At 42.1% G+C, this 17588-nt stretch overlaps 1 protein-coding gene across 5 annotated transcripts in view; it reads right to left on the bottom strand.

The window, feature by feature from the left end:
* The window catches only part of PLXNC1 (plexin C1), a 160542-nt gene that overhangs the window by 126652 nt on the left and 16302 nt on the right, over window positions 1–17588 (bottom strand). For all 5 annotated transcript variants that reach the window (XM_055238457.2, XM_063614243.1, XM_063614244.1 and 2 more), the window contains exons 2-3: window positions 13421–13561; window positions 1261–1395 (exon numbers count right to left, since the gene is read on the bottom strand). In XM_055238457.2, the coding sequence (XP_055094432.1) occupies window positions 1261–1395; window positions 13421–13561 (276 nt within the window). The remainder of the gene's footprint in view (window positions 1–1260; window positions 1396–13420; window positions 13562–17588) is intronic.

Raw genomic sequence — 17588 nt, 5'->3', positions numbered from 1 at the left:
GTTATTTAACCTCTCGAAGTCTTAGATTCTTCACATAAAATAAATAACACATTTCTTTTTATTAAATTAATAACACATTTCTTTTTCTTCTTCTTTTTTTTTTTTCTTTTTTGAGACAGAGTCTCACTCTGTTGCCCAGGCTGGGATGCAGTGGTGTGATGTCAGCTCACTGCAAACTCCATCTCCTGGTTTCAAGTGATTCTTGTTCTTCAGCCTCCCAAGTAGCTGGGATTATAGGCATGTGCCACCACGCCCAACTAATTGTTTGTATTTTTAGTGGAGATGGGGTTTCATCATGTTGCCCAGGCTGGTCTGGAACTTCTGAACTCAGGTGATCCCTGCCTTAGCTTCCCAAAGTGCTAGGATTATAGGCGTGAGCCACCATGCCCAGCCCTTTTTGTTTTTTTTTTTTTTTTTTTTGAGACGGGGTCTTGCTCTGTCACCCAGACTAGGGTACAGAGGTTCGATCATGGTTCACTGCAGCCTTAAACTCCTGGCCTCAAGTGATCCTCCCGCCTCAGCCTCCCAAAGTGCTGGGATGACAGGCATGAGCCACCATGCCCGATCAGTGACACATGTCATTAACACTGTTTTCTACACTTGTGTGTATGTGTATGTACACAATTCTATGCATCTAGACAGAGATCGTGCAAAGAATAGTGACTAATGCATAGTAGAGACTCTTTAACAATTAGTTTCTTTTCCCCTTCCCTTGCCAAGAACAGCACTTGGTAAAGATGAAGAAAATATAAAAATATATTACTTTTATTTCAGTAAGCAGAAGCAAAAGAAAAGCCAAAACAGCAAGATAAATGAAGAGGGGGAAGGTGAGTACCATATATTTCCTGGTTCATGAATGTGTATGAGGCTGTGGCCTGATATTAACCCCAAATTCCAAAGCCAGTCCCACTGGGTATATTCATAAATGCATCTAACCGTTCAGTGCCCACACAATAAATGTGTAAATTCAGTTACCTTGCTGATTATGCCCCCATTCGCAAGCACGCCCTCCTCTGAAAAACTTGGCACTGGAAATATAGCCAATAATAAAATTGTCTAAATAGATAATATTTCTTGCTTACTTACTGACAGTCAGTAAGGTTTTTAATTCCGTGCCTGTGAACCACTGCGGGTCTCCTCGAAGCCTGGGGCACTGCTTAAACTCTGTAGTTCAAAGTGAAAGCTTTGCTACTAGATAATGACATCAATTAAACCATTTTTATTCATAAATCAGAAGCAATAACTAGTATTTCTACCTACCTCTTTCCCAGCTGTTAGATAAATGTAGATATTCTTCACAGGATCAGGAACGAGTTTGTAGAAAACAGGTGTCTCTTCTTTAATTTCATAGATAACCTCTGGACAATTTGAAGTCAAATTCTCACCAAGAATAACCTATTTTTTTTTTTCAAAAAGAGAAACATGATTTCTATTTAATACTTTTTTTTTTTTTTTTTTTTTTGAGATGGAGTCTCGCTCCCGCCAGGCTGGAGTGCAGTGGCATGATCTTGGCTCACTGCAACCTCCGCCTCCCAGGTTCAAGCGATTCCACTGCCTCAGCCTCCCGAGTAGCTGGGACTATAGATGCACCACGCCTGGCTAATTTTTTTTAGTAGAGACGGGGTTTCACTAGGTTGGCCAGGATGGTCTTGATCTCCTGACCTCGTGATCCACCCGCCTCGGCCTCCCAAAGTACTGGGATAACAGGCGTGAGCCACCACGCCCGGCCTATATTCAATACTTTCAATAGCAGGGTGGCAAAAATTGTAGCTTAATCATAAAGCTACATCCTTTTTCACTCACTACAAATACTGCCTAAGGTACCATGCTCCTTAATCATCCTCCCATATCTCAGTCCTCAACAAGGCTGGTAATAACAAGCATAATATTTCTTCTCTTGTAAGCGCAAAGTCACCAAAAATGAACAAACAAAAATGCCACTCTTCAGGGCTGGGGTAGTATCCTCATATGTGGAAGCCGGCTGACCACAGTTTCTGACCCTGTCTGGCCCTATAGGAAGCCACAAGTGACAGCTTCATTAGTGCTGTCTCAAGAGAGACTGGAAATTAAAGGAAGTAGCTCCCACATGTATTTGCACAGGATACTCTGATAATCATACAGTTAGAAGTGACCCAGATTAACTTGGCAGATACAGACAAGTAGGTTTGTGTTCACATATAAAATATACACAAGTGTGACTCAGTACTCAGTGGTTTTGAAATTGGACACACCTGAGCTTCATCCAGCTTCAGTCAACCAACACCTACCCAACACCCATTATGTACCCAGCACTGTTCTGGGTGTTTGAAAAACGGCAGTGAACAAAATGCGGAAGGGAGAGCTCCTGGCCTCATAGAACTTACATTCTTGTGTGTGTGTGGTGGGGTGAGTAACAGCAGACTATTCATAAGAAAAAAAGCAAATTATAAAATATAGTGGGGTCAGGGGTTAAGAGAATATATGTTCAGGGTAGGTGTCACTGAAAAGGTGATATTTGTTTAGACTTGCAGGAGATGAGTTATTTTCATACTTGAATGAAACATGTTCTTAAAAGCAGCCCTGCCAGTGTAAAGAAACTAAAATGGGAGGAGGCCAGGGTGGCTTCAGTGGAGAGAGGTAGAGGAGTGAACAGTAAGATAGTAAGATAACAGGGGAAGGATAATCAACGGTCTTGTGGGCCTGTGTAAAGAGCCTGCCTTTTACTGTAGATGAGAGAGAGGAGGCCATGGCAGGGCTTTGAGTCGAGGAGCAAGAGGAGATGGTGAGAAGGCAGGGTTTGAAGTATGGGTATGAAGACCCATTGGGAGACTCTAAACCTATAGTGCTAGAGAAGTATAATGGTGGCGTAAGCTTGAGTTTGCATCCTGCCTCCATCCTTTAAGTAGCTGCACTACTTTGAACTGGTAACTTAATCTCCCTAGGCATCAATTTCCTCATCTCTAAAATGGGGCTAACAGTGCCTTCCTTATTACAGTTTTGTAAGGATCAAATAAGAACTATGAAAGATGCTTAGCACATAATCAATAGTCAATAGATAATAATCTGTTATTAGATTGCAAGCTCCTTTTGGGCAGGAACCATGTCATTTTTTTTTTTTTTTTTTTTTTTTTTTGAGATGGAGTCTTACTCAGTCGCCCAGACTGGAGTGCAGTGGTGCGATCTTGGCTCACTGCAACCTCCGCTTTCCAGGTTCAAGCCATTCTCTTGCCTCAGCCTCCTGAATAGCTGGGACTACAGACATGCACCACCACACTCAGCTAATTTTTGTATTTTTAGTAGAGACAGGGTTTCACCATGTTGGCCAGGCTGGTCTCGAACTCCTGACCTGAGGTGATCCACCTGCCTCTGCCTCCCGAAGTGCTGGGATTACAGGCGTGAGCCACCGTGCCTGGCCTGGGACCATGTCTTAATCACCTGTGTACCTAACCTTTAATCATCTTTGTACCTAACACAATTTGTACCCACTACTTTGAAAAGTGAAGGTGTTCAACATTTTGTCAGTTTGAACATATCCAGATAGATTATCTGTATTCATATCTCTACCACTGTAGACATCAGCCACATTGGGTGCGTGGTTTGAAAAGAAAAATTTGGCACCTGAGATTCTTTTTGGACAAAGTCTACTTCACATATCTACTAATCAATAATATGCCTGTTCCCACATATCCTGATGGCAGTTAGGTATTTGCTGTTTAGCCAAAAGGCTTCTTATCAATTTTGCACACAGAGCAACTTCCCGCATTCACTTCCCCTTTCCAGGACCTGGGCCTGAGTCTAGCTTTGCCCTGCGATCAGCGACTTCCTTCCATTATCTGCTTGGGCCAAGCCCAGGTGGATTTGGTGCAAATAGTGGCTCACTTGAAGCCCTTGGACTGCTCACCAAATTCAGCAGCAGCTTTGTAAAAGTCAATCTCACTAACCAAACATATGAAATATGACTTCTTAAAAGCTCTTTTTAAAACAGAAGCAGTTAGGTCCTAAGGGAGGTAGGAAAGGTGTATGTCTCAAGTCATTTTAAAATGACTTTATAGCTGCACTATCCAATATGATAGCCACTAGCCACATAATGGCTATTTAAATTTAAATTTAATTAAAAATTTAAATTTCATTAAAAACACTAGCAACATTTCAAGTGTTCACTAGCTACCTATGGTGACTGGCTACCATATTGGAGAGTACAGATGTAGAACATTTCTATCACCACAGAAAGTTCTCTTGGCCAACACTGCTCTACAGAATCTTGTAAGTGGAGCCAAGGGACAGGCACTGACGAAGGTATGGGCTTGCCAGGATTTGCCATGTCTAATTCATTAGCTGTATTAATCAGCTCAGATTCAGTTGATCTGGTTCTGGAAAGCAGTTGTATAGGGAAAGAGAAATAGGAAGCCAGTTTTTTGTTTTTTCTTAAACAAACACTGATAGAAATATTCTCAAGGAAGGGCCAAGAGAAGAGAAGCTGCTGCCCTGGCATCTCTTCAGGAATTCATCATGGCAAAAGCATCATTGGGCAGCACCACCCATAATGTATTCTTGCCAATAAAGTTGAAGCTGAATCTAATCAAGTCTTTAGCACTAACTTCCATTTAGCACTAGGAAGCAGGAGTAAAGGAACAAGCTAAATGACACCACAAGGAAGCAAAAAGCCAAACACATGATAAGAGACATTCTATAGGGCAAAATACCTGGTTTTTTCAGTTAAGTCAGTGGCAGGGAATAAAAGGGAGGAGACTGCTCTAGATAACAGAACAATCAAATTTGGTTTGAGGACTTTGTGCAGATACCAATTTGAACAAAACCATTTAAAATACCTTTTTGAATCAGTTGGGAATATTTAGTTACACAGACTGGATAGTAAGTGATCCTAAAGAATGACTGATAATTTTATTAGCTGTGATCTTGGCATTATGGTTACAATTATTTAAGAAAATAACTGTAGTTTTTGAGAGACGCATAACGAAATATGTTGAGGTGAAATGACATCGTGTCTGTGGGGTTTGCTTTAAAATAACAAAGTAAAAACATACTTTACACCACCACTCATCCATTTTATGTAAATTAGGAGCTGCACTGCAGTTTTTATTGGGAGCTTATTTTATTTACTCTTGGAGCATCATTGATACAGATGGGCGGCACCTGGAAAGATCTAGTTGGGTGCAACATTGATTTATTTACTTGGTACTTTGGAAATAAAGCACCAGTATTCTCTCTAGAACTCTGAACTGTGGTAAGGAAGCTCTTTCCCCTCCTCTCCTCCCCTCCCCTCCCCTCCTCTCCTTTCCTTCCCTCCCTACCTCTCTCTCTCTTTTTCTTTCTCTGTCTCTTTCTTTCTCTCTCTCTTTCTTTCTTTGTTTTTCTTTCTTTCTTTTTTTACAAGTTATCAAAAAGTTCTGTGGCCCAGGATTTACCAATTCATTTCCTGAAAAAGCTACTTAGCGTGGCTTGCACTGAAGCTTGTCCTGATAGCCATAGATATGCTGGGTTTAAATGAGTATGTTTCCTCAGTGGTGGAAGCCAGACCTCTCTAGCAGGTAATTTGGCATCATCTATCAAAATTATAAAGCACATACCCTTGGACCCTGCAGCCCCTCATATATATATATATATATATATATATATATATATATATATACACACACACACACACACACACATATATACACACACATATATGTATATGAAATGACATATATTCATTGTAGCATCGTATGTTATAGAGAAAAGATTAAAACAACTTAAATGTCCAGCAATAGGGAACTGGTTAAGTAAACTATAGTACAAACAAGGAAATACTATTTAGCTATAAAAATAATTAGAAAGCTCTTTGTGTTATATTTAAAGTTATATGAAATATGTACATATCTCTATAAATATAGACATATTTACATATACAGGTATCTTTACATATATAACATATATGTTTACTGTGTTTTATGTTTCAACAAAAGAGAGGAAGAATATCTTCACTCTTTTGCCCGTAGACAGAGATAAACTATCTCTGGAAAGATACCCATGAAACTGCTATCATTGGTTCCTTGGAAGTCAAGACCAGGTGATTTTCACGGAATATTTTCTTGGTTCTTTTGAGTTTTAAACAATATCATTGTATTACCTTAAAAATAAATACATAAAATTTAAATTTAAAAATCCTTGAGGGTGAGTGAGTCAAATTGTTTTTCTTTTTGCTAGATTATGCAAACAATACTCTCCATAATCCTGAGGACAGGACAAGAGGAAGTTTTAGTTTTCACCACAAAGGTCCCAAATGTGCTACACAGAGGGGTGAGGGATTTCTGCTTCTGTGGCCCCTGGAGTCTCATCTCTCTCAGATGACTACAGGACAGGTCGGTGTTCATTATCATCTCTCACCTAGCCCGAGCCCCAGCCCACAGGCACTAATGGAACACTTGGACTTTCTAATTGCAAACTTCATGAGAATATCAACACAGAGACAAAACCCCGCAAGACTGGAGCAAGGGAAACGTTCCTTCCTCAGCTCAGTTTAGGTGGGCAGCCTCGGCAAAAGAACATGATCAGTGAAGCAATGCAGGAAGTAACAATGAGTCACAAAAACCCAAAATGGGTTGAATTTTGCATAAGAGAAATCTCATCCAATTCACACACACACTCCTTGGGCACGATGTGGATTTTTATCTTCCAGGATATGACCTTAACATAGATCTAATCTGAAGTCAATCTGTACCTTCTCCATGTGTATGCTTGTATACTCCTTTATCTTTCAAGTCGCCAACATCACCTCCTCTGAGAAGCCTTCCCTGATCACTTCTCCGCTGAACACCTCTGTCACTCTCAACCCATCACTCTGTTCTCTTCATAGCACTATCTGAAGTGTCTTTATCACTGATTAATCCATTTACTTGTTTTCTGTCTTTTTCTTCCCAGCGGGAGAGCAGGGGCATTGTCTGTTTTGTTCACCTTTGTATATTCAGCACCCAGAACAGTGCCTGGCACATACAAGGTGCCCAATAAATATTTATTAAATGAAAAACGACTCTATTAGCATTCAAGATTTTACAGGGCTCTTCAGCTTTTTCCAGCTGAAGCCTGTGTAGAAAACAAATTTTCTCTGATGGAGAATTTCAGTTTGTGTCAACATATTGTTTCTGTTGACGTCTTCCTGCAGCCTCATGGTAGACTAATAACTAGCCTTGGGATTTTTGTTGCATATAAAACTCCCAACTACACTGCTGAAAATAACTGAGTGGAGACTTCAACACCATACAATTGCAAGACAGGTTCAAGACCACCCACAGGAAGGATACCATAGTGAGGAAAATGAGGGGGGAGAAAAATTAAACAAAAGACTATTTTTTTTTCTTTACAATTACCATGAGATGGAAAAGCCATAGGTGTTCAAAAAGCTATAATATTTTATGCCAAATTTAATTTCCTATGCCTCACTCTGTGGGGCTAACCAGTTGAAGGGCAAACAAGCCAACCCTTTCATTTATTATTATTTTTTTCCATAAGCAGTTTCTGAGAAATGCTGGGAAGGAGACTTAAACCACACATACACACACACAAGCTCACACACACACATGCACGTGCATGCCTGCATACACATACACATACACACACATGCATGCCTGTGTATGTGTGCACACTCACACACACACACACACGAGAAAGCAAGGTAAGTAAGTATTTAATGTGCCTCAGCAGTTAGGAGTAACAAAGATGAAATATAAAGATTAAGGCAAATTTCTCTTTTGTTTCCAATCTACTTATTGCAGTGTAGGTAGTAAAAGAAGCATACAGTCTGAACCACAGGTTCTAGATTTGTGGATTATATGGGACTAAAAGTTTCAAACTGGGGAGTCCCTGCAAACTCATAAATTGGAATTAATGAGGTGGGGAGAACTTGAAGTAGGCTTCACATGACATCCTAAACAGCCAACCAATGAACCCACTTCCAAGTTTTGATACTTCCTCCTGTTTTAACATTTTGGTCTGTTAGCTCAGTCATCCCCACCACTGCCACCACTTCCGGTCCCAGGTCCTGTTCTAGGTTCCCCAAGTTCTCCTATTCCTTATTTGAACATTTTCTGGGTATATAGTACAGCTTGTCTTTACAAAAAGATTTTTTTCTCTTACGTTCATTCAAAAACTTCAGTAACCAAAGTCAAAGCAGATTCTTTAGGTAGTACAGAGTTTTTGCTTCTGTTTGAATTCAGACAGAACTTTTTGGAACTGGCTGTGATTTGAATAAACGAAATCCATGAGTGGCGCCATGTAGAGTGGCTCATGCCTGTAATCCCAGCTCTCTGGAAGGCCAAGGTGGGAGGATCTCGAGCCTAGGAGTTCGAGACCGGCCTGGGCAACATGGCAAAACCCTGTCTATACAAAAAAATTAGCCAGGTGTGGGGGCACAAGTCTGTAGTCCCAGCTACTCAAGAGGCTGAGGTGGGAGGATCGCTTAAGCCTGAGAGGCAGAGGTTGTAGTGAGCCGAGACTGCACCACTGCACTCCAGCCTGGGCAACAGAGCCAGACCTTGGCTCAAAAAAGAAAAAAGCAAAAACAAAAACAAAAGAAAGCCATTAAGTGGGAATAGAGGGCCACATAGGTAACCAGTCTGACCCCAAGCACATAGGAAATACCTCAAGACTGGATATGGGGGCAGGGTAGAGCTGTGTGAAATAGCTTCCTGTATCCTGAACCCTACTGCAGTCCCTGGGAGGTCAGGGAGACACTAGTCTTTACTGCTGACACCATTCAAAACAGCAACTTGAATACAGAATTCCTACCTTTCCTATAAAGGAGCCCGCTGGGGTAAAGCTGGGGACCCAAAGGAGATTCAGAGACCCCCATGGACTACGTGCAGCTCAGAGAGGAGCAGGCTCTGCATTCAGCTGGGTTGCCAGGAAGCCATCCCCAAATAGGAACAAACTAAACCACAGGGTTCCCGGCCCCTCTTATGAAACCTCAAACATCTGCATCTTGGTATCAACCCTTATACCCCAGTATTAGAAAGAAATATAACAAAAACCAGCCCTCAAACTCTACTAAGCTCTGTAAGAGTTAATGCGGTTTAGTTGGGGGATAGAAGCTTAGGCTCTGGGACGGATTATTTTGGTTCAGAGCACCTTGAACAAGATACCTAACCTCGCGAGACCTCAGGTTTCTTCATTTACAAAGTGGGGATGGTGAGAGTATTGACTGGTAAGGATTAAACCAGTCAACCCATGCGGATGCTGGTTCTAACGCCCAGCACACAGGAAGAGCTCAGAAATGTTAGCGATTATTCTTCCTTGCCCGTTGCCTTCTTATCTTTTATGCTTACAAGGAAAGTTAATGGGCATGCATAAAGTTACAAATTTCAAATTTCAGGCATATTCTATTATTACTTACTTTACCACCTGGAAAAGCTCAAAATATGCAATTCTGCCTTTGAAATAAGGACAATTTTCTATGGGCAACGGAGTCAGCTCAAAGGAATCCAAACCACATGATAGGCTGTACTATAATCTGGAGAAAGACTCGGTGTGTGTTTACAGAAATGCGTACATTGTGCATCACGTGCAATGTGAATTCCCCAAAGCTGAGTTCAGTGTGACCATACTTTTCAGCTGATCTCAGTGGAGATGCTGACGACTGAAAAAAATCCAGCATGCAATCATGTTCCAAAAAGAAGCAGGATGGGGAAATAACTGCGGGGGTGACTAGACATAACTCACCTCACGACCATGGGACTGTACACTGATAAAATAAAAGAGCAGATTAGATGCTCTCAAAGGACACTTTGAGCTCTAAATTCCTTCTATTTCCCCAAAATCTTATAAAGGGACTTAGGTCTATAGGCAAAAGAAGGAGGACAATAAAGGTACTGGCACACTGTAGCCTTTAGTTTCTTCACAGATTATCAGTGAAATCTTACCTTTGGAGGTAATGCCGTCTTCTTTGGAAAATGTATGTCTTTAAAGATACTTTAAAAGTGATCCAGTATCTTAGCTTAAGTTCAAAATAATGTACCCAAATAATAGAATATGATATAGTTATTTAAAAATACTGTTTAGAAAGGGTTTGCAATAACATTTTAAGATAAGCATTTTCACTCACTAACTGAAGAAAAGGATGCAAAATGGGATGCAAAATCTGACCTCAGCTACATAAATAGAGAATCCAAAATGCTGACAGCAGTTGCTTCTGCACAACACAATTAGGGGTAATTTTTTCTTTGTTGTCCTCTCATCCCCCACGACTCTGCAACTTTTTACATGAGCATATATTACCTTTACAATAAGGAAAAATTATTTAAATAACATGAGGCTTAAAATTACACCAAATTATATTAAAACTCATAGGATTTGCAGAGATTTAAGAAGTCAGGTTTTTACTGGTGGTGGTAAAAAAACAGCAGTTGGGCCCCAATTGCTGTTTCCTGACTCTCATTCAACAAGGTATATACAACAGTGCCTGGCACATGTCAAAATGCCGTCAACTCATCATCACTCAGAAACTGATGAGTCAGGTTGTGGCTGATCCAAGCCCTGTTTCTTCTCCTCCTCCTACTGTCTGTGTTGGGTTGAGTTGTGTTTTTTGCCGCTCATTAGTTTCCCCACGCTGTGGCTTAAGGAGCCAAGCTTGTGTCTATCAGTGTTCGTCCTTTCTTACGGTTCTGGTGACAAGCCTTGGCAAGGGAGAAGCTCAAAGCTTCTGAATAAAGGGATTTGGGGATTATTGGTAGCTTCCAAATCATCCGCATGATCCTGGGTCTTCAGGATTCTGGGTACATTCAGGGGCTACATCCAAGAATCTGTACACAGGAGACAGGGGAGAGGCTTGGGCATTACTGAGCTGCCCTAGGGAGCCTGGCGGGGCAAGTCAGCTCAAGTTCATCCCTCACACCCTTCTCCTGAGTGAGGGAACTTCTCTCTTATTGGGGGCTTGGGGGCGGGTGTTAATTCCCAAGAAGTTACCATGCCAGTGAGGTATTCCCTCATTCAGATGGTCCGCCTTATTCTCAGGCTGGGACTCTTTCCTGAGCCTCTAGGAAGCCTGACTCACCCCAGGAGCACGTGTCCCCCACCAGGGCACGGACCCCTATCCACATGTCTCCCATGTGCCCCCGAATCCTCAGAGAGTAGTCTCCATGTCTGTGGCAGAGGTTGCAAAGTCAGTGTAGCATAAGGGATCTTAGTGCAGTCTCTGAAGTCATTCCAGGTTCAAATCCCTGCTCTGCCCCTGTGTGATCTTGAGCAACATCATCCCACTTCTCTGGGCCTCAATTCCCTCATCTGTAAAATGGGAATAGTAGGCCTGCCCCATTGTGTCATGGAGAGGACTGAATTCGTTAGAAGATATAGAGTCCCTTGGCATCTAGGAAGCACTGTGTAAATGTTAGCAGTCACAAAACAACAAAAAGCTGCCTTTGTTATTCAAACCCTAAAAAAAACAACGAGGCCACACAGGTGGCTTCTGAATGGGTACCCCATACAGACCCTGAGGAGAGCGAGACTTCGGTCAGCCGTGGCCTCCTCAGCAGCGTGAAGCTGCAGCTTGGTCCACTCCCTGGTTGCCACAACATCGCTAAAAGCTGGCCAGCGGCATGCAGGCTGCTGGGTGAACACACAGGACAGGCAAAACCAGGCCATCCCATGGGGAACTATTTATAGACGAGTGTTCCTTCACCTCCAATTCACCATGTAGCAGTTTGGTTGGCTCGGCTTTGGGGAAACAGTGTTCTTGTCAAAACACTCGTCAAAAACATCCCAAATCTGAAGAGATAATTGGTGAGGAGGCCCAGAAAGGCTTGACAGAAACTCCTGCCAGGCAAATGGGTCCAATAAGCCTGACCAGGTTGGTGGAGCCACAGACGTCACCCAGTGACTTGTGTAGAATGATGGATGGGTATTTACCCTTCCCCAGGAAATAAGGCTAACACAACAGGAAAGATGATCAATGTATATTTTAAAAGAATGTGTATACAAACAAACTCCCTCCCATATGTTACTGGGTTTCCTCCAAAGAAAACAGATTAAATCAAATGCCTACCAGGCACTCAGCACTGTATTAGGCTGTGGGAATTCATGGCCCCCTTCTCACGAGGCTTAAAATCAAGTTGGGAAGGCAAGACAAACACCAGTGAAAAGGTGAGGTCTCCAGGCAAGACATTTGGAATGAGCCACAAGAATGACATAGATCATGAGTATTTCAGGAAATGAGAGGGGAGCAAGGTCACTCCAGGCTTAGATGTCATCAAAGAGGAGGTGGGGTTTGAGCTGAGCCACAGCATAGATACATAAGGTGCCGTAAATAAGAGAAAAAAGAAAAAAGCATGTCAGGCTGGAGGTACAGTGTGAGCAAGTGTGGAAACAGGATCAAACAGGAGCAAGTAACTAGGTTTGGCTTGGGGATGGAGATGGTGGGGAATACATGTGCAGAAGACAGAATTAGAGACTATCAGAAGAGGAAAAGGTTTTTCTGGGTTGTCTAGTAGAACTGTATTTTACTGGTAAGGAAATGAAGGCTCAGAGAGGTTAAGCAATTCACCTAAAGTCACACAGCGAGTTCTCTGTGGGAGATCAGTTGAGGGAAACAGATCTACCATTATTCAATTAAGAATCTGAGCTGAGAGTAAATGGATGGCTGCAGAGAGGCCAAGGAATCTCAGTCTTTAGTCATAGAAATGGTGCATTTCCTGACCAGGAATGTTGTTGGAGACCACAGAAGGTCTTCAATAAATGCTTGCTGATGACATTGATAAGATGACCGCTAGATAACTTCAGACAAGTCATTTGGTATCTCTGATTTTATTTTCTCCTCCTCCTCTCTTCCCCTCTCATAAGTGAATAAAAACCTGCACTTGACCGGGGTGTATCCATACAGTGGAGAAAAAATAGTCCTCTGAGATAAAAGTCAAGAGGAGTCTCAAAGGATTTTAGATCTCTAACCTCTCTGTGGTGTGTGTGGGTACAAAGGGCAGAAAACAAACCCCCTCTGTAGGTGGTAAGTGGGCTGGAGGGAAGGAACACCTGTTTTTTCTTCTTTTCAAGCCCTATAATCTCTCATCTCTTTCAAGTTATGAGAAATCAGGTGCTTTGTACATTTCCATGATAAAGGAGCTAGAACTAAAAGGTTACATGTCTTGGGAAGGTGAGTCAGGGTTGGGGTAGGGACCAGACCTCCATTTACTTCATCCAGGTGGCTTATGAGTAAGGAAGGAAAAATATCTTGGCGCACTCCTGGGCAGCAAGGTAGCTGATACTTCATTACATGGCTACGGGGCATTCTTACACACAGAATTCCAGATTTTCTTCCAGGCCATTTCTGGGGGTCTTTAAGGAGTTCACAAAGTTCTTGGTTTGGTCTCATGTATAACCCAGAAGCATTAAAAAAATGTTTTTTTAAAGCACAAAATATCACCATTAAAATAGACATTTGAAGAAGGCACAGAAAACCAACCTTAAGTAACTGGCCATCTCCAGTCCCCAAGAATAAAACAGTCCTGTTCATTACCACGGTGCCATAAACGGATGTCAGGTCGGAATGGATCAAGGTAGATGATGCGATTGGTTGGACTCTTTCAGGTTGATCCCCTTCTTTCTGAACATGCACACAAACGCACAAAAAAAATAATAATTTTTAACAACAATACTTCTCATTATACTGATGAAATGTCACTCATGCCCTCCTAGGCAGGATCTCACTTCTGGGCCCCACATATATTTTCTTAGACAAGATTCCCCGGGAGCAACCTTTCATTACCTTGCAAAATCACCATACCTGCCCAACCAAAGAAAACCCCTGTTTACTATGTATGAACAGGTATTGAGTGCCAAAGCGAGCTGGCCATCTATTTAACACCCCCCAGCTGATATATGAAGATGAATTCCACTTTAGTGCCAAGAGACAGCCCACCACTGAATTGGGAGGCAGACTATCTTATACTTGGCTGTTTTCAAAATCCTGCCGCCAATTCATTTTAGCTAGGCGTTGGCTTCTGTGAGGTTAAACACAAACATTTCCCAAGATGTGACACGGACGATCCTGTTGGGTGTGACGGCAAAAAGGAGGGATTCTAGATTTACCAAAAAGGACCACAGGAAACCCAAAGACAGGGTAGCTAATTCAGGGGGTGAAAAGGCAAAGATACAGTCATGGACGATGGGTAGGATCGAGCCACAGAGCTAAGGAGGAACCAAGTTGAAGGGCTGGCCCTGGTACTGATGCTTTTATGGGGGAAAACAAAAAGTCTAACTCCCAACCTGAAGGCATTTAAATTGTCTGAGGTTCTGAGCACATGTAATCACATGATTGGTCCTGATCATTAAATAAAGCCCCTCTTTAAACCCAGAGCAGAGAGAGTGTCGACCAAAATGTCTTTTTCTTTTTTGTTTAAAAGGAATGAAGTGCTTCGTGCTGCGTCCTGCCTTCAACGACAGGAAACTGAGTTTGTTACACAAATCTCTGGAAGATGTGGAGCTAGGAAGAGCCGTTGCCGTCTGCAGCTACTGAACACAGTGTGATAGCACACTTTATCTGCCAGAGCTCAGTTCCCAACTGTACTAAGGTTTTTAAAGGCACATTGAAGTTGCAGCCAGCAAACTTCAGTAAGCAACACAGCAACTCCTAAAATCACCCTACTTGGGGAGGGGGAGGTAGCCACGCGGAGGCTAAGACTTATTAACTTCATTATATTATTGCCAACAGTGTTTATGTCTTTCAATTTATGTCTTATTAAATATTCATTATTTTTAAACCCACCAAGTTTCATTAACATCTAAACTAAATGGATTATGGGCTAAATTGATTTCTGAAGCCTTTAAAGTGCCGTCTCTATTTCTTTGTTGAGGTTGCGCTGCAAGGAGAAGATAAGCTAGCCAGGATTTGTCCAATGCCCTGATCACTTTTCAAGGAAAAGATGTCATAACCTAAGAGAAGGCGATGTTTTTGCATAAAATATTCTATAGTGAACTCGGTTTAAGAAGATTTGGGGAAAGCTCATTAGGGTTTTTTTTTTTTTTTCCTTGTTGAAAGACACTTTTCATGCAATATGGGAAGATGAGGAGCTGTCCTGTGAAAATTGAAGTTAAGGAAAAAAAATTCTCTGTGAGTCTAAGGATTGGAACAATAGATCACTGTTTAGATAGGGAAGCCTCATGACTATGAGCAAAAAAAGAAAAGTCGGATGACCTTTAGGATTAAAAAAATAAGTAAAACCATGCCACATATCTTGCTTTAAAATAAATCCAGAATTGTTCAAACCTAAGATCAGCTGACCATGCCAGTTATTTTTATTAAATATTTGAGCACTGCAGAGAGGCTAACGTGGAGAATAGGGCATCGTCTCTGCCTAGATATCCAGAATGTTCTAATACCACTATCTCTGGCTAGAGGACTCCATTCCCTTCATCTCACAACACAGAAAAAGTGATGGATGTGGACTGTAGATTATCTACAAGGACAAGATGGGACAGTGTACATCCAGGTCTGGTATACAGTAGGTGCTTAATACTGTACCTGTTCTAATTCACCAAGAGCCATGGGTAGCCTTTAGTGAGGTGGGATGAGAGATCCTGTTTGTGAAAGGCTGGATCCAAGAAAACAGAGGCAGCTCAAAAGCTAAAAGGGAACAAGGAACAATCTGTCCCAAATTACCATCTCACCTTTCCCGGTGTCCTTCTCTGATTTCTGGCTGCCCTCAACAATTGTAGTTTTTTTCAAAGTAAATCCGGGATCAATAATATAGGTAACTGAGGCGAGAGGATTGCTTGAGGCCAAGAGTTGGAGACTGGCCTGGGCAACATAGCAAGACCCCCGTCTCTACAGAAATAAAAAATTAGCCAGGTATGTGGCACACACCTGTTGTCCCACCTATTTAGGAGGCTAAGACAGGTGGATCGCTTGAGTACAGGAGTTCCAGGTTACAATGAGCTGTGATTGAGCCACTGCACTCCAGCCTGGACAACAAAGTGAGACCCTACCTTAAAAAAAAAGTAGCATAGGTAACTGGTGCAGCCATTAAATCAACATTCTCAAACTTGAGAGAACACCTGGCACTTGTTTACATTTGAGCTTGGTTCTCACACACTGTGTGACCTGGGCAATTAATTTAACTCTGTTAGGGGTTAGCTTTCTAAACTATCTAATAAGGCTGATGTGTCTGATTGGCAGGGTGGTTACGAAAAAGAGATTATAATAGTAATAATAATAATAATAATACTACCAGCTCACATGTATTAATACTTACTGTGTGCTACTTGAAGTATTTTATCATCTTACCTAATGAAGGCAGTATAGCATAGAGAGCCAGCCAGACCACCTAAGTTTGACGCCTGGCTCTGTCACTTTCTAGCTAAGTAATTTTGTACATGTGATTTAATCTCTCTGTGACTCAGTTTTCTCCTCTATATGATGGAAATGATGATAAGAGCACAGACTTTTTATGCCACAGACTTTTTATGAGGACTGGATGAGTTTGTGTATAAGCCTCAGTAAAGCTTAGAACAGGTTTGGCACATAGTAACACATAACCCATGCTTGCTATCATTACTTCATTTAAAAACACAAGTTACTGCCACACCCATGGCAGTTATTTCCTCTTTGCCAAGAAGAACCCTAATTTTGTTCAGATAGCAATGAACCTAAGCCTGGTGGAAGCTATCATTGGGCCAAGCCAAATGGCAGCTCCATTCCCTATTGCCAGACACTGGCTTTCCTAACCCTTAGAGCTGAGGCTGGTCATGTGGCCCAGTCCTTGGCAGGGAGATGTGAGAAGTCCACTGGAAGGATTTCTGGGAATAAGTTTCCTCCTTGATAACAGAAGCCTCTTAAGGAGAACCTTTGCCCTCTTCCCTCACTTCTGCCTCTGGAATACAGTTGTGTGATCTCATCATGTGTAAACTTGTGGCAACCATTCTGTTTCCATGAGATTCAAGATGAAGGATAGAAAGCAACATGCTAAGATTGGTGCAGGGAAAAGAAAAGAGATTCTACGTTCCTGGAGACACCACTGAGCCGCAGACCTTCAACTTTTAAACATTTTACTAAGTTAACAATAGTTGCCATGGTTTAAGCCACTGTTGCTTGCGTTTTCTGCTACTTGGAACCAAAAGCAAGTCACTGTTTAAGAAATGACAATCACAACTTGTTGGAGCGGACACTAAACTGCAGTTCTTCCTCAGCTGCAGGGACCAGGACGTGGACAAGTGCTTGTTCCTCTCACCAGCCCGGAGGACCCTGGCCACAGTCAGGATTTTGCAGCCAATTACAACAGCGAGCCTGGAAGAAAATGGGAGAGGAGGCTTGGACCTCTTGAAAACTCTAGGGGCTGCTCTGGCTGAATGGAAATGGATTCTTTTGTGCTGGAAACACACAGAAATGGACAGGTCCCTGTGAATGGGTAAAGGAACCCTTTGAATGGCTTTCTTATGCTTATTGCAGCAAATGAAAACAAAAGAAAGACAGGCTCCGGAGAAACGTCCTCACAAAAGTGAGGTTAATACCCAGGGAGCCAGGCAGAAGAAGGGGGAAACAGTGCAGTCAGCCCCCTGTGTCCAGAGATTATTGTTTCTCTCTTTTTTTCGGGCCTATTTTCTATCTTGCCCTTCTCTCCCCTTAGGGCATAATC

This window comes from Symphalangus syndactylus, chromosome 13 (genome assembly GCF_028878055.3).
Source record: "Symphalangus syndactylus isolate Jambi chromosome 13, NHGRI_mSymSyn1-v2.1_pri, whole genome shotgun sequence".
NCBI classification, from domain to species: domain Eukaryota; kingdom Metazoa; phylum Chordata; class Mammalia; order Primates; family Hylobatidae; genus Symphalangus; species Symphalangus syndactylus.
This window is presented reverse-complemented; position numbering and strand designations above follow the sequence as displayed.